This window comes from Pipistrellus hanaki, assembly GCF_964339955.1.
Source record: "Pipistrellus hanaki genome assembly, chromosome: 1".
NCBI classification, from domain to species: domain Eukaryota; kingdom Metazoa; phylum Chordata; class Mammalia; order Chiroptera; family Vespertilionidae; genus Pipistrellus; species Pipistrellus hanaki.
Genome location: NC_140503.1, coordinates 144,959,400 through 144,987,281, shown reverse-complemented (window position 1 = coordinate 144,987,281; position 27,882 = coordinate 144,959,400). Strand labels below are relative to the sequence as shown.

Sequence of the window (27,882 nt, the reverse complement as noted above, 5' to 3'; positions counted from 1 at the left end):
TGCACATTTCTGCCTCCAGCTACTATGACCAAGACTTTTCATTCACAAGAAATTCGTGGGTTGCTTTCTCCTGGCACATGATGGAGAGAAAGGGAAAAAGTTTGGATATATTTATTTCTTCCTCCAGTGGTCTATTAAAGCTTTCAATAAAAATATATCCTTTGGAAATGTGAAAACAATCATGTTCTTTCCCCCCGCTTTCTTTAGGTGTTATGAGGAAGGCAGCATAGAGGAGGAAAAACAGAATGAACAAACTGGCATGTTTTATGAAAGATTTATATACAGCATTCATTTTGCTAACATAAGGGCAAATGTAGAATTATAAACTTTTTATCATAAACAAAATTAGGTTTTCAGGATCATATGCTCATTATTTAAAAATCCCACAAATAAAAATTTGTTCATGGAAAAATAGAGATACTTTGAATACTAAAGTCCTTTATTCAACAACACATAAATTTCACAAAAACAACTTTACTGGGCAAATTGAATGTGTTTTTTAAAGGTTTTTTTTTGTTTTTTATTTTACAGTTTTGTACATGCCCTATAAGTAATTTTCTTTAATAAATACAGTTTTCCAAAACTGCTTTTTTTTTATAATTGCACAAGCATACATACACCTTACACAAATATCTGTTAGAAAATTGAATAGATAACTGCACAGTTCAGAATAGGAGAGCACTGTGAAACGAGTACATTTTGTGGTCTGTTCCTGAAATTTCTAACTTCCTTGCAGTTGTGAAAATTGAACCCCTCCTAATATAGTAGCTGTCTTCTATTCACCAGGAATACAGATCTCAGTGTGAAACTGCCAAATTTAATAAAAACAAAATCTGAAACATTTAGCTGTTACATGAGAACCAACTGTTTGATATCCCTGTGATCAAAGACCCACTACAGTTTTTGTTGAACATTATTTGACCCTAGATGGTGTGTTCCTTTAATGGCTTTCTTTTTTTCATTATTTGATTACAGATACTATCAGCTTACACACTTTCTATGCTTTAGGATTAATTGTACGATTTACATGTCAGGGGTTCTGAATAAAAGGAAAGGAATATCCTTTTCTTTGAGTGATTAGTTTATATTCATTCATAGTAAGCCCATCATCTCTTGCTCCCTTTAAATGTGTTTAGAAGAAGGAAGTTGTGTATTTGGAATTAAGCAACCAGGAGATGTCTTTATATACTCTTACAATGGAGGAAGACATTTTTTTCCCTCCCAAGCATGGATACATTTCTACTTTGTACATATGCCTCCCCTTGTACACAGACAGATAGAATTCATCACAAAGCCACTGAAGTTTGAAGGCCTGGGAAAAGGTTTACATGATGATGTTCTTGTGATGTTAGGGTGCTAAGTGACAGCTGACAAGGAAATTGACACCCAAAGATTTTCCATGCTTCCCCCAAAATGCTGACAGAATATAGCATTTCCTCATCTACTCAAGACAAAACAAGACTTCTGTGTATGTAGACCTCTCTTACAAACTATTTTATTTGACTTCTCTGGGAGGAAATTTTTAAGGTGTATTGATAGTCCACCCGATCTATATTCCATTTTTTATGTTCTAAATTTTCTTGGTGCTGAATATAAAACATACAGTGAGGAATTTTAAAAGTTACCTTTCATTGGTATTCTAAAATCATGAAAATGTAAACCTTGAAATCATTCCCTTAGGATTATAATGATATGCTTTACAGCTCTTGGTACATAGACTTAGAGAAAGGAACTAGATTGAGGCCAGATGAGTAATATCCTTCTTCAACATCATCAACGAGAACTTTATATGCACCCTACATTATATAAATAGAGTTTCAGCACAACTAAAGAAATGGGCAGTGTAAAAGAACAATGTCAAGAATAAGAACATATAAGAGAATTAAAGAAAAGCTATACATTTCGATTTTAATAATCAACAGATTTTCTTTCATTAAAAAATTGAATTGACATGTAAAACACCACATTTTACAATATACAGATTTGTAAGTTCTTTAAGAAAACGAACAAACAAAAACACATCAAGACATGCAACACTAGCATGTATTTTAGACTCTTGGTACATTGCTATGAGATCTTTGTATGCTATTGTGTGCCCAATGCAGTCTGAAGAGAAAGAAGTTCGCTTCACTGCTGTAATAACAACCATCGTTTTCCAAAAAGCAAGGCAAGCTTCTCATTCAAGTGTGAGAGTTAGTTTTCAGTTACTTGTAAAAATTAGCAAAATTGATTTTAAAAATAAGTAAAATAAAAAAGGAACTAGAAATAATTCATATAGCTAGCTCTCTTCTCCCACAGCTGGAATAGAAATTCTATCTAGAAATCCTCAAAGGAATACATAGCAAGTAGAAAGTGATCTCAAAACTAATATACAGCATGTTTTAGTTTGTGATTATTTAATTCTCTTCTCTAAACGTGGATAGGTATAACAGATAATGAATTTTCCTCAAAAAGACTATTGGACCATAACTGTAGACCTTGCATTCATATTCCAGGCAAGTTAAAGCACACTTTAACATTAGCATTTGTTAGTACCTTATCCATCCCTCCCTCCAGAATTCTTACGGCAAATGCTCCTTCCATGTTTTTTAAAATCTCCTCTGTTCTATTACTTCCAATTCAAAGCTAGAACTAGCCTTTTACATTTATTCATCTGCTAGGCTTTCGAAAGTTTTGCAGTCTTTTTCATCACCCTTTCTCTTCCCAAGTTATTTTTCTTCGCATGATACATTTTGCTAACATTTTTCAAAAGGCTAATGGATGTGTAGGCTGAAATAAGTGGATAAAAAGTTTAAAAAAAAAATGACAGTAACATGGCAACTTTGATTCTCTATGTGTTTTTGCTAAACTCTATTTTATTGCTGAAGTTGAACAGTATCTGACCAAAAAAAAAAAAGGGGGGGGGGGAGGGGAGGAAGAATCTTAGGTAACATGTCATCACAAATAATAACTGTGGACAGCCTTGGGAGCCCCAACTGCCATAAGCAAACCAAATTCTAGGTGAAAAGGCCCAGGTCCTATGAAGCATACTCCTTTGTGTTTAGGGGTTGTTTACATTTATGGAATTCTCTGGAACCACAGCATCCTTGATGACAAGAATGGGAATGGGAGCAATGGAACATTCCACTGAGGGCCTAGGGGAAGGCCACTGGTCCAAATGGGAGGCTATGGGAAAGGAAGATAACAAAAGATTAAAAAAACCCTCACGTTTATGAATGTGTTTGATTCTTTTTACTTAAAAATAGACCTAGCCATGTCTCAAGGCAGAAGCTTTGATATGTTCAAATGTAAAACAAAACTACCCATTTAATATCGTACATGGAATTAAAACATTTGAATACATTTTATTATTAAGTGTTTATTTTTCCTACCAATAATAATAATAATAATAATAATAAGGCAAAAAATAAACAAACAAAAAATACAGCCCATGCTGGGCTAGTAAAAAACAACAACTCAGCCATGGATTTCTCCCCCTACGATCCGATGCTTCTGTGTCCTAGAAAACACTGTTTTAAAAAATTTATACAACTGATTCTGCATATTCCAACTACTCAGGGTACTCCGCCATACAGTGCAACCCAAGACAAGTCAACTACACTAAGTATTTGGGAGGTATAACCCTTCTGTACAGCTCGTTTGTAAGCAATGCAAGTGCATAACCACTACTCTAATATAGTGCTCAAAAGATTAATTGAAACTTTCATCACATCTTCCCTCCTATCGCAATACAACTGCAGGTAATTGCCGGACGCATCATCATCTTTTCTTCTTGTGAAACCTGGCATCAAGTCTCCACCGAAAGATGCATGGCAAAGCATGCCACTGCTCCTCTGCTTCTAGAAACAACTGGCAAAAAATATTTAAAGCTAAAATTTATTGCTCCAGATTTAACTCGCAGAACCATACTGTTGTGTACAAACTGTTAATCTCCATAGATGCTCAGACGTGATTGTCTCCTTGTGTCTAAACACACAAAATACAAGCTGCTATCTGTACAGTTTACAGTACTGAAACACATATATTTGAAAATGAAGTATAGATATGTACTTTGCAAAGATACATGATTTTACAGCAGGGGTTTACCCAAACTTATTTTTTACAGCCACTTTCAAAATAGACGACGACTTCACTAGGATAGCTAAATTACATCAAAGAATCAGTGTATCCAAAGTAAACGGACTGGCCAATTCCCAGAGCTCCCAGGTTATTTTGAGATGTCTTTTTTTACTTTTCTTTTCCTCTTTTGTTTTTTTTTTTTGTTTGTTTTTTTGAAGAAACCCCTATACATAAAATGAAAATAATATCTGATATTTTCTTCAGTGGTGGACTAAGCAGTTTCTTAAAACAAGACATTAGTTTGCCCTTCACTTCCAAATGCCTTGAAAATAAGATATACTACTGCTTTAAAAGAACCATCGGAATGCTTCAGCGCTGGGAACAGGTGTTCTCTATAAAAAAAAGAGCAAGAAAACACGTTAAGCTTACTTTCTATACCAATATAAAATTAGAATTTCCTCCTTTAGTCTTCAGCAACAGTTTTAGTCAATAAGGTACAGCATAATGACTTGTATGCATCAACATTTAATAAAATAAAATAAATGATCAAGCTTAGAACACTAGAAACATTAGAATATTGAATCTAATGCTAGCTTATTAAATGTAATGATTAAAACTCATCGGTCTAAAAATAAAGGAAACACGGTGTAGAACAGGGATAGCCATTAGAATAAATGGGATGGCTCATGCCATTAATCAATAATAGGAGGACCAGCTAGCAAGTGTCTTTAGAATCTCTACCTGCTACATACACATGCATCCTCTTAAGACCAATATTTAGAACTCAGTGAAGTAATACTTTTTTTATTCTGGAGAATTTCTTTTATGATAAGAATACAATAAATATTACATAAATATTACTTCTATCACTTAACAACTATAAATGCAAAATATTCCTATAGATAATCTAATCAGAACTAGACTAATAAAATATATTACTATTTTCAACTAAGTCTGCATATTCCATAAATTAATATCATCTATATGAAACAAACTTATACTAACCAATGATTCTCAATGGACCATAACTACCCTTTTGTACCATAAAAATGCTACAGTGTTCCAAAGGAATAAGCTAACACCAAAAGTTTGAACAACTGTTTCAACAAAAAGCTAATAATTACAATGTGTTTTTTTTTATTCAATAGTAGTTAAGCTATTGAATTTTCCTCTATATATTAACATTATAGCAATACATAGTGCCACACTCTTTTTAATAAAACAGAATCCCATAGGTACATGTTGAAGGTACATAAGAAACAAGTTAAGGCTAAATTTTCTCATATGGGCAAATGAGAGTTAATTTTATTCCTTGTCAAACTAGTCCAACCAGCCTGTGTAGACTATAAAATGGCTGCTGAGGATAAATAAGTAAATTAATTGTATGTTGATTGTTACAAAAATATTGAGTTAGTATAGAACATGTACACACACCTTATAGAGTTAACATACAGTATTAGCAATACTTTAATTCCATATTTCAGAAAATACATAAAAAGTCCTTTCAGAAAATACATAAAAAGTCCACAAATACTTTTTGATAACTTGTTAGCTTCAATTTACTTTCTCACACAAGCCTTATTTGATTGATTCAGTCCTACTATAGTAATGCCATTTAAAATAAAAGTGTATTACTTGATCAAGAAGTCAATTGAAACTTAAATATATAAAAATAGCCATTTTGGAAAGCAAAACTGTTTTCACTACCTATACTTAACATATTGTTTTTTTATAAACTGTCCTCATAGCCAACACAATAAAGTTCAACATGATGTGATAAGAACCAACTAATGGTATCTAATCCCATTTGTATATAGATATATACATATAAACAAAAATATTTAACTTGTAGAGTATTTTCTGAAAGCACAAATTAAAAGATCATTGCTCCCACAAAAATGCTACTTATCTTACTAATATTTTAATCTCCACTCCTTATGGTTTCATCTGTTTCCTTCTCTTCACATCGCTGGGCATACCTGGAGACCTATTTGTTGCTTAGTTTTGTTTTTTTTTTTTAGAAAAAAACCTGTTTACTGCTTTCTAAGCTTAACTTTTGAATGATAAATGTAATAACGATAAATGCTCCTACATGCACTTAATCATTATTAAAGGAACTATGAATAAGAAGCAATATATTCATTCTAATATTTATGCTTTATACACACACACACACACACACACACACACACACACGCAAGCACACACACACACACAGTAAATGCAAACTTAGTTTGTAACAGATGCTAACTTGCTGCCTGATGCCAACTAAGAATAAATTTTATTTATGTATGCACACTTATATAAATGTAGTCATTTTTAACAAGTTAGATCCAAGCATATCCATGCAATTACAGATTCACATATGAAAAATAAAACATGTGCATTTATATTCATATATATTCACATTTACATGTATAGTATATGACACAGAGGTGCCAACTTACTCTCGGATGCCAACTGGAAGCAAGATTGTAAATATATGCTTATATAATTTTGTATCTTGATAAACATATGTTTATGAAGATAAACAAAAATACATGGAATACATTTTTCAATTAGGTGAACTCCTCATGTCTTAGATATTTTAAAATTTCTTTTCCAGCTCTTTGCTTTGCCTGTGACCCTTTCTACTACTCACTGTTATTTATAATGTTTTTAAAATGACAGCTTTATAAAATGCCACCTGGGCTCAAAGGTCAATGTTGTGAGAAAAAAGATAAGCACTCCTCAATGCTTGTTAGAACAAAAATTAGATAATGCAATGAGAGAAGCAGAGAGCTGGTTCTCTCTACTAACATGATCTGTCCCAAACAGCTCTGTGATGGGGGCATATTACGATCCATTTCTACATAAGGATATGGGCAACCCACTGCTCCCGGGAAAGGAGGAAGATAAGCAGGGAAACATCTTCTCTTAAATATTATTTCTCTTTTATATTAATATCTTTGATTGAGTTCATAAAGCCTAAAAAATGATGAGGTGGGCACCATTTAGAACAAATTTTCAAGGCATTCCCGAGAAACTTGGAAGTGATAGATCTCTAGCAGTTTTACTAATAAAAAATAACAAAGCTTCTTAGTGTGCCATAGGCCACAAAACACAGGGTGCAGAGCCAATCTCCTGCCCAAATTTTCCTGGGCTCCTTGGAAATTTATGTTAGGCCTGGACTAAGTTCTTTTCAGGATGGGTGAAACAACACTGTCATACGTAAGGTTGACATCAGGCAACATCTTGGGTTAAATTACAGCTTTCTGATTGTACTGATTTGGGGATGTATCTTCACTAATTTTGTCAGGTGATGAGGTCATCTTTATCAGAGGGCTTCCATTTTAAATGATGTGGGAGCTCTGGGGACCAACGCGGGGGATTATGCACCCCGAACAGCTAGCTACCTTGGGGTCATATAAATTCAAGAGTCCCAGCTGGGGAATCACACTCCTGATGAGATTACAGTGACTTTCTGGGTCTCAGTGATGCTTGCAGGAAATCGTTATCCTGAGTGACAGGAAAGCCAGATTCCCCAGGAAGAGAAGGGGGCGGGAGGTAAAGAATAGAATTGAGTTGATGGGCATTGTTCGAGGCAGCCTTCACTGCTCATGCAGGTGCAAACACTGACGAACAGCAGTCTTGCTCCCAGGAGGCTGGGGAGCCGTCTGCAGCCCCCCTTTCTCTTTCCGGTTCTGCTGTAAAGCATCGTGTTCCAGAGAATGCATCCCTATATGAGCCAGATATGAAATGACCTTCAAGCTTACGTGAATGCCTTCTTGTTTCCCTCCTAAACAACCTTAAAAAGCCAGCACATTTCTGTGAATAGAAGAATGATATAATCCAAGTCCAGAACATTTTATATTTACACACACACACACACACACACACACACACACACACACACATATATATATATATATAAATGTTAATATATATATATATATATTAACATTTCTTCCAGGGACATGTCCCTGGAAGAAATGTTATTCGGTTTGATTTTCATCAAACCAGCAATAAAGAAATAATTAAATGACATAAAATAGATAAGATTTCCAAAAGCTGGCACTTTACAGATTAAGTATGTCTGTCTCTCTCTCTCTCTCTCTCTCTCTCTCTCTCTCGCCTGCTAAGCAGTCACGGGGGACTATGGTATCTTCTGGCTGACCAGGGCTTTATATTCTCTTGTTAAAATATATCAAGTTTAATAAAAATTTACCTCCTAAAAAGTGAATGTGGAGTATCTACAACTTTGTATATATGAAATATATTGGATTGGCTATTCCTATCTAGATACAATATGTAAAATGTAGCAGTATTCTGGACACAATACAAATGAATTATTTTTAATAGAGTTAGACATGAGTTTTTCAAAAAGCAACTCAGTGTTAAAATTTACTTCAGGCCGGGACCAGTTTGGCTCGGTGGATAGAGCGTGGGCTTGGGGACTGAAGGGCCCCGGGTTCGATTCCGGTCGAGGGCATGTACCTTGGTTGCGGGCACATCCCCAGTGGGAAGTGTGCAGGAGGCGGCTGGTCGGTGACTCTCTCTCATCGATGTTTCTAACTCTATATCTCTCTCCCTTCCTCTCTGTACAAAAATCAATAAAATATATATTAAAAAAAATTTACTTCAGGATGCATGTTATAAATTGAGATAATAATTATGACATTAGCAAATTCTGTTACTAAAGTTAAATATTTGCTCATATTAACACACTTTGAAATCAATGATTTTCCTATGCCTTCAGAATTCTACTGTGAAAGAGGATGACTCTAATGCAGTGATTTCCACAAGGAAGTCAGTATTTTTAAGGTACCAATTTTCTCACACTAGTTAAAGAATAAGCTCCTCCAATCTCATTTTTTATTAATAAAAGAAATATGTCATCTAATAATTTTCTGATTCCCATATATAATGATGCTTATCTAACCAAAAGCAAAACGATTTGAAACTGTACTTAGCCAATGCAGCCTCTTGTAAAACATTTTGAAATACTGTTCTATGAGGAGTTCCACTATAAGTTTTTAAACTCTTGGCTAAGGCCTTGGAATTGGAAACACCAGCTGCATTTGATTGGCTCTTCATGCTCGGGTTTGAAAACCTTAATGAACCACTGAATGTTGCAATAAAAAGTATCTGAATCAATATGACAAAATATAATAGTAAGTCCCCTTGTTTGCTTTTAGATATTTAATTATATTTGCTTCAAACTTTTGGATTTTTAAGATGAACAAAAGGAAATGAATCCCAGGTGGTGGAAAAAAATACTTTTTTTTCATGATTCAATTCACAATGGTGCTAAAATATCAAGTTATGTAGGTTAACGTTTTTACTGACAAAATTTCAAAACCTGCTTGGCTAAATAGAAAACTGTTATGAATGTAAATACACACACACATGCATAAGAATACAAATCTTTGGATAATTAATTGGTCTAAAATGATACCTAGCAAATGTTAGAGATGCCGCAAAATGGTTTAGCAGAAATATTTTTCCATATCCTATTTATAAATAGCATATTTAAAAAATCATATCCAACAACTACAACAGAATTACCATGCGCAAGCACAGATAGAGCATAGGTCAGTAAGCATGAGACAATTTATGATAGATGATAATCTCACAGTGCAGTAGTTTACTATTATATTCAAAAGCAACTTTATATTTTAATACCTTAATTTAAAAATGTGAGTTGATGTATGTATATACTGTTTTCACTTCTAAAATTATATCTAACTTACTTTCACCTTCCTTTCTGCTGTGATATATATGTATTATACATATACAGTATATATGTGTGTATTATATATATATATATATCAGTTTAACTTTTCTCATAATTCAGATTCACTTCTCATATAAGCTGTGTAAGACTGGTATACTCACATCTTATTTTGGCCATTATCAATATGCAAACTAAAAAACACCTATCAATATTAGCAGTAATTGGAATGTTCAAGCCCTCTTTAAAAGGAGGAAAGCACCAAATAAGTAACTGGATAATTTTATGACCCGATTTTAGGGGGCCTTAAATATGATTATAAGGAGTATTTTTCTTTTTTTATTTCCAGTTGACAGCTGTGGCCAGGGTTTCTCTGATTCATGGTGGAAAGCTGGAGATGGCCTTTCGTTAGCATCGATTCCCTGTGGGCCGTGGCTCTTGCTACTGCCTTGGGACTAAGAAGGCTCTCCCTGCCCGTCCTTGAGGACCACGGCCACCTCCCGGGGCGATGGTACGGCTTCAGACCCTGATGGCAGGGCTTTAGGAGGTAAGCCCACATAACTTTGATAAATGGAAAGATGAGTTTATATAGTATGTGGCACAGGTACTAGGTCAAGTCAATATGACAGGAGAGCTGGTGAGGAAATCGACTGTCCAAAGGGGATTTGTGGATGGGGTAGGAGTGAGTCAGCAGGAAGGAAAGCAACAGCTTAATTAACATCATGATTCACACTCATCAAGGAGTGACCAGGAAAGGCATTCATTTTGGCCCTCGTATCAAAGGTAACTACTCTATTTAGGCAAGTCACTTGATTACTTCAAATATAATTATATTTCAGTTAATTTTGGTAAAAACACTCCAAGCCACATCATTCCAAGAAATAAGTAAATTTACTGTTTTATAAGTAGGGAGCTTAGTAATTAAAATGTTCTTGGACTTACAAAAATAAAAACATAATAGAATGGTACTTGCAAAAAAAAAATTATTTCAAAGACCCACAAGTTAAAAATGCATTTTTGAATAATTTTTAATCTTATGTATAAGAGGGAGTGTGAAAGGAAATTAAAAGTAAAATTGAGATTTAAAGAGCAAAATTTAGGCTAATGAAACTCATACTATACTGTCAAGGATGATTAAAAATATCTAAAGTTAATTTCATTTATATCTATTCATATGTCATTTATGGATATACATAAATATAGGTGATTATATTATAAATAAATCTGGCCCTAGCTGGTTTGGCTCAGTGGATAAAGCATCAGCTGAGGGGTCTCATGTTTGATTCCAGTCAAGGCACATGCCTGGGTTGTGGGCTCGACTCCCAATGGGGATTGTGCAGGGGGCAGCTGATCAATGATTCTCTCTCATTGTTGATGTTTCTATCTCTCTCTGCCTCTCTTTTCCTTTCTAAAATCAATAAAGTGTATTAATAAATAAATACATCTGAACACACACACACCCACCCACACACACACACACACACACACACACAATCGAGACACAAGTTAAATAAATATATCTCCCCTCAAAGTCTCCCTATTAATTCCTGTTGAATACAACAAGTTTGGGTGAGATTATTGAAAGTTAGCTATTGAAAAACAAAAACATGCTTTTCATGAGCACTTTTTTAAATAATTTTGAAATATTTTGGTTTATTCTGAAGCAGGCAGTGAACTTTCCTGTTTCTCACTGAAGAGAAAAAGAAAGATTCATATAAAATTTGAGGAAATAGGAGGGGACTTAACAATATTAAGCGCCCTAGCCAGTGTGGCTCAGTTGGTTGGAGTGTTGTTCCCTCGTGGGCCAGTTCTATCCTGGTCAGGGCACATACCCAGGTTACAGGTTTGATCCCAGGACCAGGCTGGTGTTTCTCTCTCATCTACCCCCGCCCCTTCAAAAAAATCAATTAAAATATTAAGAAGTGATTTTTTTTAAAACTCTGATTTGGACAACCTCTAACATATTCAAATAAAACACAATAGTTAGACCTAGCCTTTATAAGAACAATTCAAATTATGGTGTTTCACTTTGATTATTATAGATCTGAGAATTTTTTAAATATTCATTTTTCTATATTATCTAACAAGTGGGCATAGGTTTAATAGATGGTCTTAAGCAACCCTGCTAGCGGTTCTCAACCTGTGGAAAACACAGATATTTACATTACAATTCATAACAGTAGCAAAATTATAGTTATGAAGTAGCAACAAAAATAATTTTATGGTTGGGGGTCATGGCATTAGAAAGGTTGAGAACCACTGCCTTAAGGTACGCTCTGTAACATTTGGATACAGCTATTGAACTTCATTTGGTTTAGAACCTTCTTTGACAAAAACCCAAATCCTGAGATAGACCCAGCCTAGAAACCAAAGCATGTTTCATGTCCATGAATTACTTAGAAGAATTTAGAGAAAATTTCAGACATTTCAGAAAATAATGTATGTGGTTATGACTATACTTCTGAAAACCATGTGTAACTTTTGAATTATTTCCTCTTTAAAAGTTTTTTTTAATAACTGCAATTGCTGTCTGAATGAATTGTTCAAATTCACAATCACTCTGACTTTTTAATCTTTCTCCTTAATACTCTTCTGAAATAATAAAAGTAAAAGGTATATAGAGTCAACAATTATTAGAATTTCATTTTATCAGGTTATTATATATTACTTAGCTTTTTAGAAACATATTTTGGGTAAGCTCATTAAGAGGATATGCACTCTTAAGCATTGTCCACTACCAAGACATCAGCAAGACTCAAGTACTTAGATTCAAATTTCTCCTCAGGGAATTTGCATGAACTACTTTTTCTGTAAGTATTATGTTCTCCAACTTTGTGCAGACACAGTCTCCTCCACATAAACCAGGAAAGTAAATTAATGAGCCTAACTTTGTTTCAGGCATGGGATTTATAAGATATCATGGTTACTATTCTTTTGTCCTTTTTTTTTCTAGAGTCTTTTCTAAAGGTGCAGTTCTGTATTTTTCAGGAATTTCTCCTTACAATCATTTAAAAATTATACTCTAAATTTTCTCTAAATTCTTCTAAGTAATTCATGGACAATTTTGAACAATTAGTTGCTGATGAATGCTAGGAAGCCTCTATCTCTCTAAATGCCATCATTAATTTTGTGTTTCCCATCTTGGCCTTTCTATGTTTCTAATTGCAGGCTTGAAAGAATTACTTTTAAAATAAAATTCAAAGAAAAGTAAAAGTCCTAGTTTCTCTGAAACTATTCCCCTCTCCCCGCCCCCACTGTGGTAAATAAAAACAATGCTAAATGATTCTAGTGGGTCTATACCCAGACTCATGGCATCTTTCCAAAAATGTGAGACATTAATCATTTCCACTAATTTTTTATTTAAATTAGACACAAGAAAATGAACTTGACCATAATAATCCTTCCTGCCACAGGTTCCTACTGATTTCCCTTTAATCAGTAACACTATGTATGGTCTGCCTACCCACCCACCATTTCTCCATCCTCCCTCATTCTTTTTCCCCCTGTATTCCTTTACTTCTCTCTTTCAATATGTTCTTTCTCTTATTCAAGTCAAACAAGGGTTTCCAATATTCTGTAAAATATGTTTGAAATAGCAAGTCATTCTGTAGATTCTCAGGATGTTCAAATGTTTAAGGCAAGTATTCTTTTTTTCTTATTTCTAAAAAAATTCTGGAGTACTACGTAACCACATGATGTAGCCAAGTAGAGATCATAGGTAACAGTTTGTATTTCTTATCTGAGTTTGGAGAAGAACTAAACTAGGGATGAATCAAGAAATCCTACGATTTTTAAATAGGTGTGAGATGCTGCCAAAATTTTTTAAATTTCAATTTTATCATTTTTATTGTGTCCATTTCTTTATCTGAGAACTAACATTGTAAGTATCTTGGATGAAATAAGATATAGTTAGGAAATTTACATGGATATTGAAAAAAAAAAAAGCAGTACATGTATTTGTGTGTTTTTATCCATAACATTAACAACAGGTCTTAGAAATTAACAGTCCCTACCTAAGCATTTGTTAAATTGAATTGATCAATGGCTTACCCCATGCTTGGTAACATGCCATCCTATATAATGAAGAGCTAATATGCTAAATAGACCTGAAGGCGGAATGACCTTCCGGAATGACCAGTGGGCGGGGGCAGGGCCTGGGGCTGTGAGGGCCCAGCCCCTTGCACGAATTTCATGCATCAGGCCTCTAGTGTATTTGTAAATACACAGAAAAGGTACAGACCTGCTTAGGCACAGTAAAGACACACTATTTATAGAAACACGTTTAAATGTTACTCTTTATCTTATGAGCATTGTTCCATTCACAAATATAATTTCTTTCCTCACTACAGACTTGTTTGATAGTGTTGTTGCTGTCACTACACTAGTGTTTTTCAAACGCTTTTGACTGCAACCAACAGTTAGAAATACATTTGACATAGCAACCTAGCACATGCATGCACACACATTTACGGATACATACATAACTGAAACAGACGTTTAACAATATGTACTCTTACTATATGTGACACACTCATATTTTCTGTCCTGCTCTATTCTAGTCTAGTTTACAAAAAATCCTGGTGGTAAACAACACACACTAGTTTTATGGACCACTAATGTGCTGTCACCTGGAGTTTGAAAAACACAGCTCCATGCCATATAAATAACATACTTATGTGAAAAGAATCACCGTGAGGAAAATCCAAAACCACTCCGCTTCATAATGAATTTAACTCTATAGATAGCAGCCTTATGTAAAATATCCAATATGCATTTCCATTGAGATGGAAAAGGCCCGTGTTCTCTGTTTTGTTTTTCATAAATAAAAATTAGAGCAAACAAAGTATTTAATGTTTACTTGGAGTTTCCATATCTGCTCACTTCTCATCCATCTACAGACAACAGAATTTTATCTCTTTTCCTTATTCTTGGCTCCATTAAAACCATCACTGAACTCATTTAACCTTATAAACAAGAACATTTCCCACAGATAGATCTTTCCCCAATAGGCATTCTTCTGCCACTGATTTACCATCAGTCAGAACCATCATTTCCACACAATTAAGTTTACATAGTCTATTCTTTTAGAAATATATTTCATCTCTTTTTACTATGTAAAGTTTTGGAGAAAATATATCTTCTTTGGAACTCGCCAGATTTGCTGAAATACACAGAAATGCCCATGACTCTTCCTGCTTCTATAAATACACAGCCCTTTCTCTTGTCATCCTACTTGATCTCTATTCTTTTGACATTATCAATCATCCAGGATGTTTTTTAGTCCTTGAGCAAGAAACTGCACTTTCAGCACAGTTTTCCCATAGTATGGCACTTCCTTCACTTTATTCAAGATGTCTTTGGAAATATTAATTTAGATATTCAGATGCAAATGAGATCTAAAAGAGATCCAATGTTTCACCCATATTGGACGTATTCTGCTTTAACCACACTTTAGAATTATTCTACTAAATGTTTCAAAGGCATAAGAGAAGATAACGTCAGAAGATAACACACACTGTTTTTCCTTGTCTCTAAATCGGCTGCCATGCCACTGAACTTGAACCTCGGCTCTGACGCCCAAACCAAATGAACTGATCAAGTCATGAAAATCTTCCTTGTTTTTACAGTTTCCATTCTCTGCAAAGCTTCTGTATCTTATCTTGACAATGTTCCTCCTAAATATGTACCGCATTGCTTCCTGGCTTGAATATTTCTTTCTCTTTTGTTTTTAATGCTGTCTTGGTTGATATTCCAAATCTTTTAGGGCTTATCACAAATTTCTCCTAGAAAACCACCAGCCTTTTCTATTATTGCCCACTAACTTCATTTGATAGCTATTCTCTTATTAAAAATAAAAAAGCAAGTTCTACAGAGTGACTTCATTCACTTGTTATCTCAAAATGTATGTCTACCTGTTTTATTCCCCCTACACACATACTTATCTTCCAAAACAAAAGTAACTCTACAATTTTCCAGTATTTGTTAAATATGTTCTTCAACTAGAATTCATGATAAGCATTTAACCATTTGTTCCTTACAATGATTTTTTTAAACTTACTGATTCATATTTAGAATAATCCTTTGTGTCTGTCCAGATAGAGAAAATAGAAGCCAAATGAAGGTTCTGAGTTAGTAAAGCGAAATACACACACACACACACACACACACACACACACACACGCACACACTCACTCTCTACTACTTAATGGTGGCGGTGTGCCTTTGGTGGAGAAAGAGGAAAGGCACTAACTTGTCTAAATTGGCTCACCACATCCACTGACTATCTTGGGTAATCTGAAATTTTCCTGGGCATTTGACAGATGTAAGAACAGGAAAACTTGTTTACTGAGTTTATCTTTTTCCAAGAGAAATCAGGCCAGATCTTTGGTGAACTGGATGATTAAGACAAATGTCCAGAAAATGCAATACTCTACCTGAGCTTTAATTTTTCTACTTGCTCTAAATAACATGTTATTGCACTGAATTATTTCTAAATACAATTGCTTTTAAGTCTACTTTTTATTGATGACCTTAAAATAGGAACAAGAAAATGCATAGCTTCTTTCAGTATTCAAAGAACACAACCTATATGCAATATTAAAAAGATGTAAGGTACAATGATATTAGCCCCATTTTACAGGTGAGTAAATAAAGTCAGAGAAGCTTGCTGATGTATATAACATTGTTTAAGTGGTAATTTACTTGATACTACTGGCTCTACCCACAATCTGTCATAAATGTGGCCAAAAGTAAATAAAAATATACTTTTTAATTATCCTATATAATCAAGAGCTAATATGCTAATTAGACCAAACAGCAGAACAACCATCAGGGTGACCTTCCAGATGGAGCTAGGGCTGCGAGGGCCAAGCCCCTTGCACGAATTTCATGCATCGGGCCTCTAGTACATAAATAAAAATCCAAGAAACCAGTGGAATATTTTCTGATTATAATTTATATTTTGTATATATCAGCCAAAGAAATACATGTTTAGTATTAGTCTCTTCATAAGTAATTGTTTGCTTTGCCATTTTCTTTTACGTGAAATCAGTGGGTTAGTTATTAAAGAATAGGAAAACCCCAAAAATGTTAAGGCTCCTTCTCATACCTGGCTATGCCCTTAAAATAAATTAAGAGAAAGCCCTGAAGTTTCACAGAGGAAAAAATATTTCTCATAATGTTTTAGAGTAGAAGTTAACAAGCCTGCTGGGATCCTTTTAGCCCCTGCAGAGCTAAGTCTTCAACATTATTAAATGGCTGTCGCCTCTGAAGTATGGTGCAACATAACTCAATAAACAACAGAAAACATATGATGCCGAATGCAGGGAGGCTTTTCGATTACCCTGCAGAATAATTCAATTTCAGGACAGGTGTTTGCATGTGATGGAACAAGATATGACTGAAGGATAAAACCACTCGTGTGCCCCTCCCCCAAGATTTTGAACCGCCTAAAGAGCATAGCATCATGTTAGATGAAAAAGGAGGTTATAATTGAGCAGAACTGCCACTGCACAACTGAAGGAACCAAACTACACATGCACTCATCCTCAAAACTTCCTCTGATTCCAAAAATAACTTTTCTGGAAATAAATTTTTGTGGGGGTTTTTTGGTTTTAAAAAAATGATATTTTCTGGAGCGCTGTGCTTCCCCAGCCAGGTCATCTTATATTCTAATAAGTAACTGAACATCACACTTATAACAATGAAAGATTTTTGCCATTTTTCAGAGTCGAATTTTGCTTTTGTAAAAGCCAATCGAAAAATAAGAGGAAAACTAAAAGAGAAGTCATCATATCTCCAATTTGTATGTTTACATGGGACTTGTAACAAATATGAATTTAACTTATTTAATGCAATCATTTTATCTGCTGTCTGATATCTGATGAGTTTGTAGCGTTTTTGTATAATCTGAGTAAAAATAAATGTCAGAAATGGAAGAGAGATACTCTTATGAAATTTATTGAATTAGCAGGACATTTTGTCATTCTTAAAATATGAATTGTCTTCTGATAGAAGTGAACTACATATTCAGACTATCAGACCTATTGAGGTTGAACAGTAAATTCGAAGAAGACCAATTATTTCAGAACAGTTTATGAAACACTGCAAATTATTTCTAGGAAATACCCAAATGGCTTTATGTTTTAATTTTGTAACCATAAAGAATATTCTACTAGTGTTTTCAGGGTCACCCCAATATACATCTTCAGCCTCCAGACTGGTAAGCCACAGCAAACATGGATGAAATGCCCATTCTTTTGGACACTTTTCAATATTTAGTCTTACAGACTATTTTTATTAATTGTCCTGTATTTACCAGTCTGTCAGCCTGACTATACAGAACTTTTAACTTTTCACCCAGGAAAACAGTTGGCTAAGATTAAGCAAAATATGCGGCAAGACAGTCATCAACTCATAAAAATGTTTAAAAATCAAGAAACTTTTATTTCCCTCACCTTCAGATACAATTTCCATTCTCATTTAAAATATCCAAGTGTTTTTCTCTGATTAAAGTCTACAGTTTGTTGTTGTTTATTGCTCTGATGGGCTTTCTGATTGTATTTTGTCTGGTGATGAGTGAATTTCAAACATTCTTATAGGATAATTTTAAAAAATGGATTTTAACTGCTTTTATTTTACTATTCTTAATTAACATTCAAAAGATTGCTTATAATTTACATGATATTTGGATAAGTTGATGTATTATTTTCATTTAGGAATTATCAAAAAATGTATGGTTCTTTAAAAACAACTTTGACTAACCTTATATTAAACCTGGTGATGGGAAGATAATTCCATCGAACTTGTATTACAGTCATACTTTGGCTACAACTATATTTATTTGGTTACTTTAGTCCAAGCTACCCTTGTCTGTGCTTTTTTCCTTATCCTATATGAAATTTTCCTTATCCTATATTTCTTTATTACATTCTAGCGTTAATATACTATTATTTTGTTTAAAAAAGTTTTCCTTTCCCTTTGATAGTTACATATTTGCCTTTTGAGATTAAAGCGCAAATTTACATTTTCATACAGGTATGGTTTTGATTCTTTATAAACTGAACACTGAATCCTCATTTTTAAATTATGATCTAAATGGCAAACAACTAGATGTTTCCACTTAAGATGTAAAACATTTGTATGTTACCTATAAACATGCTCAAGTCACCAAACTTCAAAACCTTATGGCATGTTCAATTGTCAACTTTTTTATTATTTAACTACACCGACTCTGAGTTTGGGTGACACACCTCTTTCACTATGGTCATCAGATGAGTTTCTCAGGTGCCATCTTCCTGTTCAAGTTGCAGGCAAGGCCTGGGTCCAGAATCCCTCCAATTTAAGTGGTTGGGGCAATTTCAGTGGTTGGGGCTCTTATCACTTAGCCTGCATATGAAATGTGTCCTTCCTACCCTAAAATACTCTTAGCTCTCAAGTTAGGGGCTGTATCTGTTTTTTTTTTTCCACCAAACCCCTTAGAAGTTCAACTGAACTTATGGAAAGTTTCTGTTGGCCTGTACATTCAGCAGATAAATCCCAAAGAGAAAAAAGAAGGAGAACGTACTTGTCCTTTTTTCCTGACTTTTCCAGTTCCTCAGTCTCTTCATTTTAATGTGTCCCTTTCAAGTCTTCCCACCAACACAAGGGAAGCCTGGGTAACTAGTGTGTGTGTGTGTGACTCACAGCAGAGCCAAGATTGGGGGCAGGGAACTCTCCCGAGGCTCTGCTTACTAATGTAATTCCATAAATCAGCTAATGGGAGAGAAACCAGATCTGTGTGGTCTCTAATGCTGTCCCACAGAGATCAATCATGTCACCTGAACAACGTTCAGGGCCTAAGAGGCTGGGGTTGCCCATGGGACAATTTTATCCCTTGAGCTATACATATCAGGTTGGGATATTTTTAAAAAGTTAAGTGTCAGAAATAGAACTGCTGTGAATACAAAAACTGAAAGATTACCTTTGTATGACACAAAGTGCTATTATGCAACTTATCATAATATAAAATCACATGTTTCTTAAAGTGGGAATATGGATCATTTAGGACACAAGTTTTTAACACGATTTGTCATATAAGGGGGATACAGCATTCGTAAAAACCCCTTTAAATAATTAATGATGGATGATTTTTAAATTTAGTAACTGACTAAATGAATAGTGTTATGTGCCAGTATATAGTGCGCAATATCATAGAAAAAATTAGATTAGTCTTGTGTGAATTGTTATCATATGCAATATATTAAGGGGGTGGTTTAATAGGCCTATTTCTGAGGCATTAAGATGCTCTTAACATGAGACGAGGCAGAAAATGTGGAAATAAATAAAACAGAGCTTTGAAAAGAATGCTAGGTGGGAGGCTTTAAACAATGTGGGCAAGAATCCCAAAACAACCGTGTGAGTGTCTCTTCATTTCCGTTTACTCGCCCAGAAAACCTGAGTATGCCTCCAATCTTTGGGATGAGAATAAGTCAAATATAAGAATTGCACAGGAGGTTTGAAGGGATACAGAAGAATGTAAGTAATGGTTAGATCCACATGTTAATTGGAGTCCATAAGGTAAAGCCAACCAATAATCACTACTGAGCTCACTCCTGAAATCCACAGGTAGTATCCAGAATTAATCCTCAAATCACCATTCTCAGCTAGGGTGTCTATCCAATCTCTAAAACGTCTCCACAGATGATGAGAACTCACAGGGACCCAATGAGAAAGGGAAGCAGGCCAGCAGGAGGACTTCTCACCAGCCTACCAGCCCTGCCGCAGCTTTGGTTCAGTCATGGGAGCCCTGTCACTCTGACATGTGGCTGGCGGGCCTCCTAGAACCCTGACTATGTGGTCACACATGTCACATTTGAGGCAATCATGCCACCATTGCTTTTTATTAACGACCTTGATAGAATCTTAGTCAATGAAACAAACAAACCAAAAACCTCACAACTTTTTTCTTTCTTTTTGACAAAGAACATTTCACTAATAAACTTAGCCTTGAGCCATGACCCATTCTCTAGTGGGATGAGCATACAGTTAGGAAAACTTCAGAGTTCTACAAAGAGAGAAATGTGTTTCCCCTCCCACTCACACCCCTTCTGAAGAGCAACAGAACTTTTAAGCACTTGGATTTTAAACAATTAATTAGAAAAAGCAATGCTATGGAATAACATGTGATTGAAATGCCTAAGGCAGTGGTCGGCAAACTGCGGCTCGCGAGCCACATGCGGCTCTTTGGCCCCTTGAGTGTGGCTCTTCCACAAAATACCATGTGCGGGCGCGTGCATACAGTGAGATTGAAACTTTGTGGCCCATGCGCAGAAGTCGGTTTTCGGCTCTCAGAGGAAATTTCAATCGTTGTACTGTTGATATTTGTCTCGGTTGACTGAGTTTGCCAACCACTGGCCTAAGCTATCACAAGATTGTGGGGAAACTATCAAAAGGAAGAAAAAGGAAATTTATGAATGTGTTTAGACTGATCAATCAGCATAGAAACTAGTACAGAAAACCTATTGGCACTCACATTAAGCTCCTTCAGAGTGGTTGTTGACTAATTGAATCAGAATTACTCATTGCGTCGTATCAACTGCATACCCAAAATTGGTATGTAGGCAGCACCATGGGTCTAGCTATAAAGACAAGGCCTACCAGCAACACCAAATCTATAATTATAGATAATATCTGTAATTCAAAAGGAAAAAGAAAAGCCAGGTGATACTTATCAACCAGATTCACAGGAAATTTCAGGATGAACTAAATTTTCATTTCCCATGGGCCTTAGAGACCTAGAGATGTTACAATAAATTGATTTAAAAAAGAGAACTCAAAAGCTAAAAACTAACTTTTGCGGCCTAACAAAAGACATGCACCTGCATTTTAATCATGGTTATTCTCTTTGCTTAAGCAGAGTTGCCAGAGAAAATGAAATAAACTGCTCTGGAGTAAAGTCAAACTTTCAACAAAGAGATGAGTACTCATACAAAGAGGAATAAATACAACATTTTGATGGAACCAATCACAATCAATAATCCTATCAATATACACTGATTATTTTTGGAATCCCAAAGTATTTTTTGCTTTACTTTATATTAATAAAATTTTGTTGAAAAATCTGTATCTTATTGGTGTTCAAACTGCAACAAGAATCTCCAACTCTTAGCTTTCATTCTCTTAAAGACCAGTCCTTTGTGGATAAAGCTCCTTTAAGGAGTGTTCACAATTTTTTAAAAGAACATGTAGGTGCCCTTCTGATGATAACTTGTGAGAGCCACTATCACCCTACAAACCAACCCACAGGATACTCCCAAATGCTAAACCTACCACCCATGGTCTCATATTCACATGATCATCTAGCCATCTACTCTGTGAAATTCATCAAGAATCCAATTATGATTATTTGTCCATATCTCTATGCTAAAAATACCGCCAAAACCATTTGCCTGTGGTTTTCCATTTCCGCCCTGTTTGTTTTGGTCAGGTTACCATTGATGTGTTTCCATCAAACACATCAATCTTTGTATTTAACATAATTAAAAGTCTAATTTAACATTTACTTTAGTGATCATCAATACATTGTCTCTCTTAAGGACATCTAGGAAAAGGAAACTATTATGGACCATACAGGGTATCAACCAGAACTGTGCTTGTTTATAGAACAATTCTGTGGCCACAAAATGGTTACTTTGTCCAAAGCAGAGCCCAAAGCATGTATCTTTTGGCAACTGAGCTCTTTCTGAAACTATGTAAAACAATTCTTGAGTAAAATTAGGATCACCTGTATTACTTGAACTAATTGTATTCCTTTATTCTAAATCAACATCTCTTTAAAAATTGCAGGTGGTATTTGGCTTTCTCAAAAAAAAAAAAAAATACTAGATCTTCAGAAAATACAATAAAATGGGAGCCATGTTGAAGAGAAGGACTATTCTAGAAGCGGGTAGAAAAATCCCCTTTAGAATCCAAGTATTTCAGCTTCCATGATTACTGTGTGTGTGTGTGTGTGTGTGTGTGTGTGTGTGTGTGTTCCAATGGGCACATAAGCTTGTGTGCCACAAACCCTGTCCTCACTGTTATAACTGGGCCACCAGTGAGCCTCTCCTAGCCAATGAAAGTATATAGAATGTGATGTGTCCAATCCTTTGGGCAGAGATGCTTTCAAAAATAATCAGAAGGGAGGGAGGGGGTGTTTTAACCACCAAGGAACCTGTTTTACCATCTGAATGTGAAACTTCTGATTTTTTTTCCCAAACCAATTACATTAGGTTTCCCCTCTGAGGTGAAGAGGAGGGACGCCCTTCCCCTCTGGAGGGCGGGTCCACAGGAAGTGCAGCTGGGGAGGTGGTGACGCCTGTGCCCTCCAGCACACCACCTACCATGGCACCTCACAACCTGAACGAAGAAGCTTCGGGGAAGGGGCACTGCATCTTGAAGCCAGACAAGAAGCCCTGGAGGGGAGAGGAGAGGGGGGAGAGCAGGGAGGGGGGCAGACCGGGAAACAAGAAATCATCTCCTCTGACCTCTAGCGAAGTGCCCGGTTTTTTCTTTAGCTCTTCACATTTCCTAAATTTGCAGATCTGGTGTCCCGTTTTGCGGTTCCTGCAGCTGCTGCAGACGCCACAGTTGATGAGCCTCTTGCAGGGCACGCAGACCCCGCACCTTTTCCTCTTCTTCTTGGCCGGGTTGGCCCCGCCGCCGGCTCCCCCGGAGGAGGACGAGGAGGAGGAGGAGTGGTTCTGCGGGCAGTCCGCCAGGTTGGCGATCTGAAACGCGCTGTCTGTGACGGCCGCCGAGGCCGCGGCGGGGGAGTGCAGGGCTGTCATGACGATGACCCCCGGAGGTAACGAGATGCCCCCCAGAGCCGGGATGGCGGAGAAGGTCCCCACGCGCTCGGGGAGATTCATGATCTCCGCTTCGGCGGCGCCGCATTTGAGCTTGTTCATGCATTCCCCCGCCAGAGGTCTGCAGTGCTCGGGGGACAAGGTGGAGAGGAAATTAGTGTTTGCCATTTGCAGCGACGGCTCTGGCGGGCAGCCAGCCTTGGCCAGCCGCTGGGAGTCGTTCCGGTGGTGCAGGCCGGTCCTGCTGCCGCCGCCGCCGCCGCCGCCGCCGCCTCCACCGCCGCCGCCACCGCCTCCACCGCCGCCGCCGCCGCCGCCGCCCGCGGGGAGGATCGCCGAGGAGGAGGCGGAGGCGGAGGCGGAGGCGGCGGCGGAGGAGGCTTTCCTGCCGCCCCCGCCGCCCCCGCCGCCGCCCCCGCCGCCGCCCGCGCCCCCGCCGCCGCCCCCGCCCCCGCCGCTGCCCCAGAGCATGGCGGTGGCGGCGGCGGCGGTGGCCGCGTTGTCGCAGCTCCAGGGGGACATGCCGATGCGCGCGGCGGCCGCGGCGGCGGCGGCGCTGCTGGGGAAGATGGGGGTGGTGATGCGCGCGATCTTGGCGGCCTGCGGGAAGGCGCCGCCGTTGGTCTTGTAGAAGGAGGTGGCGAAGGAGCGGTAGCGCTCCATCTCCGAGTTGTAATCCACAAGGCTGTTGAGGGCGCCCTCGGGCAGGTGGCTCTCCTTGGGCAGCCCCGGCGCCTCCGGGCCCGGCCCGGGCTCCACGCAGACGTTGGTGTTCATGGTGCAGGGCGGGAAGAAGGGGTGCAGGGTGGACGCGGGGAGCGCCGCCGGGTCCGACGCCGGGGCGGGGAAGGGGGTGATGGTGGTGGTGTCGGGGCGGCGGGGGGAGGGGGAGGGAGGTGCGGGCGGGGAGAGCAAGGTGAGGGCTGCTTTTTTTTTTTTTTTTTTTTTTTTTTTTTTTTTTATTCCTCTCTGGGGCGCATCTCCACCACGGGCGGCGAGCTCCCAGGCTGGGTCTTCCTTGGCATTATCCTCCAACTGTTACAACTAAAAGAAAGAAAGTCATTCCAGCGGGCTGCACGAGAAAGGAGACTGCAAATAAATAAACGACACCCCCCCCCCCTCCTTCTCCTCCCCCGTTATTCCGCCGCAGACACCCAGAGCTCCCACATTCCCCGTCAGGTCGTTTGCATAACAATCATCAAGACATGACCCCCCCTCCCTCCCCTCTTCCCAACCGCGCTCCCCCTCTCCCTCCCTCCCTCCCGCACACCACAGCTCCTCCCCGCTATTCTTATAACCCTCCTGAGAAAATGTATTAATAGCCCAGATACCCAAGGAAAGAGGGAAAGCCGGGGGTGACAAATGCCGAGGGAAAAGGGCAATTGGAGTGCTAAAGACATGCAAATCAGGGGTGGGAGGGCGCTACTACCTAGAAGCAGAGGGCATTTAAACATTATGAAATGTGTGAACAAGTGCCGCCTGGGCATGCAAATGCTGCAAAGTAGGAAACAGCCATGGCTCAGCGAGGGAGGGAAAACGCACAGGAAATTAGCAAATGAAGTACGGAGAAAGTCTACCATGCAGCCGAGTATAAACTGTAAGCAAACACAATACAACTGAGAGCCAGAGAGGCTGCCCACATACAGTCTGAAGGAAGAGAGGCAGGGGGGAGAAAAGAGCTACCAGCTGCCACAGTGTCCTTCTGTGTCTGCGGTCATTAGTTTGAATCCCAGCACAGCTGGCTCTGTGAGGGTCTTAATTCAAAGGACCAAGGACAGGTCTCAATTGGACAAGCCATTTGGTGGTGGGGCTTGGTGGGGGTGAGAGGATGGTGTTCTACTTGTTTAAAAGAAAGAAAAGAAAGATGGACTAGATTTAAAAAAAAAAAAAAATTTAAGTAGCACAAATAATGTCACAGGTTTTAAACCAAGTAACCAAGTGCATGCAGCCTCCATAAGAATATTTTCCAATAATTCCTAATGGAGGTTCCTGTCTCTTCCCAAGACAACACAAGAAGAAAGCATGGGACTTTTTTTTTTTTTAATTTCTCACAGTCATTGGTTTTTACATTAAGTAAATTAGGGAAGGTGTTGTTTACCTGAAGAAATAACCATCAAAATTATGTTTTTTTTCTTTTGCTCCTATTAAGAGGAAAGTTTAATGTTAACTGGACATTTGCATTCATCTCTTTGCTTACAAACCGTTATTTTGCTGTAGGAAGAGGTATCTTAGTTGTTTATTTCAAAGGGAGAGGTGCACCACAGCCTTTTAAGAAGAAAAAGCAAAGACATAAAGTGTATACTAAACTAAAAAACCAGTTTCTTTGTTTCCAGATTGTTATTATTTTTAGGCCAGAATATCTTTTTTTGTGACATCTTTTGAAGCCCACATATGGGTCTAGAATGTGGAGTTGAGGGAATTCTAAATGGGGCCCAGTAGTCTCAGCCTCATATATTCAGTTCAAAATGGATATCAATTATAGTAATTATGCTTATAATTAGATTAATGAACCATTTATGCCCAAACTCCAAGTGCAAAAACTTCAAGACCTGCTGATGAGGTGCCCTAAAAAGAGGGGGTTTGTGTAAACAAATCCCTATTAGGCAAAGTAAATCAAGATAAGGAACCTCACCCCGCGGCTGGATTAGAAGCTAGCAGGCATCTTTCAATCACAGCAAGTCCCTAATCAGTCAGGAACCACCTCTGTGGTTTCGCATTAGGAAAAACTGCTCCCTTCAGAGCTCTGATGGCAATACAAAGGGTACCCCCAAAATGCTCCTGGCTAAAGATTCTTGATGCTTGGGAGGTGGGGGGGGGGGGGAAGACACACAGCAAGAATATGCATATAGCTTCAGTTTCTGCGAATCACATTATAACTCCAAGACCATAATAACTGCTACCCAGTAAAAAAAAAAAAAAAAAAAAAAAAAAAAAAAAAAAACTAGTATGCCAACCATGCATTAATATCACCACATTGAGTGGAGGGAAAATTTTCAACATATTAGTCTTTCGACCTTGTTCCAAATAAAGAAATAATTTAACAGCTTTTTTTTTTTTTTCCAGAATATGAGAGTGGTGTTCCCAAACAGAAGCTCCCCTTGCTTTTCTTCTTGCCATCACCTCCCCCCTTCCTCCCTCAAGGTTTAATGCCACCAGAAACTGTAGAAAATGACTGTGCCCAGATTCCAGGTCATTATTGTTTAATCAATGCCTCGCTGGAGCATGAACAAGGTCCCTAAAACCGCAGCTATTGTTTGGATTTTTCTTCAAAAAAGCAAAATAAAACACACAGAGATAAACTAGAGTCCAATTCCAAAGCTGAATTAGACACCCACACTTCAGGATCCCCTTTTGCCTTGAAACAATGTGACTGTACATGTCTAATATGGTACGTCTGGTCTAGCAGAGACACAGAGATCAAAGGTCATATTTAACATTCAGGAGGAGGGGCGGGTGCAGATTAATTAATAAATTAATACAGCGACGCCTTTTATAGCTGGAGTCCAGCATTAAATAATCTACTTTTACAATCCCAACGGACAGCACACATTTTTAAGAGGAAATGAAAAAATAAAAAATAAAAATAAAATAAAATAAAGAGAGCCAGAGAAAGAGAAAGAACAATCACTTACCAGTCTCTTTTTATTTGGGGAGCCTTAGAATTTGCAGACGCTGCCAGTCTGCCTTTAATTAGTTGCACATCACCCCTAACACAAAGAAACACAAATCCAGATGTGTCTTGGCAGCTCCCAATTACAACTTTAATACTTGTAAACAAACTGTTGGGGAGGTGGGTGGGGGGAGATAAATAAATATGCGGATCAAAAAAAAAAAATACCTGTAAATGGCTTTTTTTTTTCTTGTTGCGGAGAGGAGGAGGAGGAGGAGACGGTGGTGGTGGTGGGGGTGGAAGGAGGAGGAGGCGGGGGGAGGCAGGAGCGGAGTGTGAGTGTCTGTGTGGGAGCGCGGGGCTGTGCTCGGTGGTCTCTCCTCTCCCGGCGCGTCGCTCTCCGTCCGTCTCCAGTCGCTGTGTGCGAGGGAGGGAGGGAGCCGGGGAGTCTCTCCCCTCTCTCTCTCTCTCTCTCTCTCTCCTCTCTCTCCCCCTGCCCCCCCTTCTCTCTCTGTTTGTGTGTGTGCGTGTGCGCGTGTGGCTGCTGGGGGAGGGAACGCGGAGAGGGGGCGGGGGCAGGGCGGGGGCGGGCGGAGGTGAGGACGCGGGGACGCGGGGACGCGGGCCCCCGCCGGCGATTGGCTGGGAGCGCGCGGGGCGCGGGGGGCGCACGC

The 27,882-nt window shown here is 38.1% G+C and overlaps 1 protein-coding gene across 3 annotated transcripts; it reads right to left on the bottom strand.

Moving 5' to 3' along the window:
• Nucleotides 1–426: 426 nt before the first annotated feature.
• On the bottom strand, nucleotides 427–27,882 carry CXXC4 (CXXC finger protein 4). Of its 3 annotated transcripts, XM_084870062.1 has the most exons (4): nucleotides 27,437–27,882; nucleotides 27,231–27,305; nucleotides 23,278–24,642; nucleotides 427–4,451 (listed from the first exon to the last, which is right to left on the bottom strand). In XM_084870062.1, the coding sequence occupies exons 3-4, from the start codon at nucleotides 24,373–24,375 to the stop codon at nucleotides 4,407–4,409; spliced, it is 1,143 nt and encodes a 380-aa protein (XP_084726188.1). In that variant the 5' UTR covers nucleotides 24,376–24,642; nucleotides 27,231–27,305; nucleotides 27,437–27,882; the 3' UTR covers nucleotides 427–4,406. The 3 variants fall into 3 exon arrangements, with proteins under 3 accessions (XP_084726188.1, XP_084726190.1, XP_084726189.1); XM_084870064.1 differs by lacking the exon at nucleotides 27,231–27,305; XM_084870063.1 differs by lacking the exon at nucleotides 27,437–27,882 and having other exon boundaries at nucleotides 27,231–27,345.

Bases quoted from the DNA above. Each gene is read 5' to 3' on its own strand.
- CXXC4 (XM_084870062.1), bottom strand. From the start codon at position 24,375: ATGAACACCAACGTCTGCGTGGAGCCCGGGCCGGGCCCGGAGGCGCCG. The intron at 4,452-23,277 runs GTCAGAGGAGAT...TTTTTTTTATAG, and splicing joins AACCGGGCACTTCGCTAGAG to AGAACACCTGTTCCCAGCGC.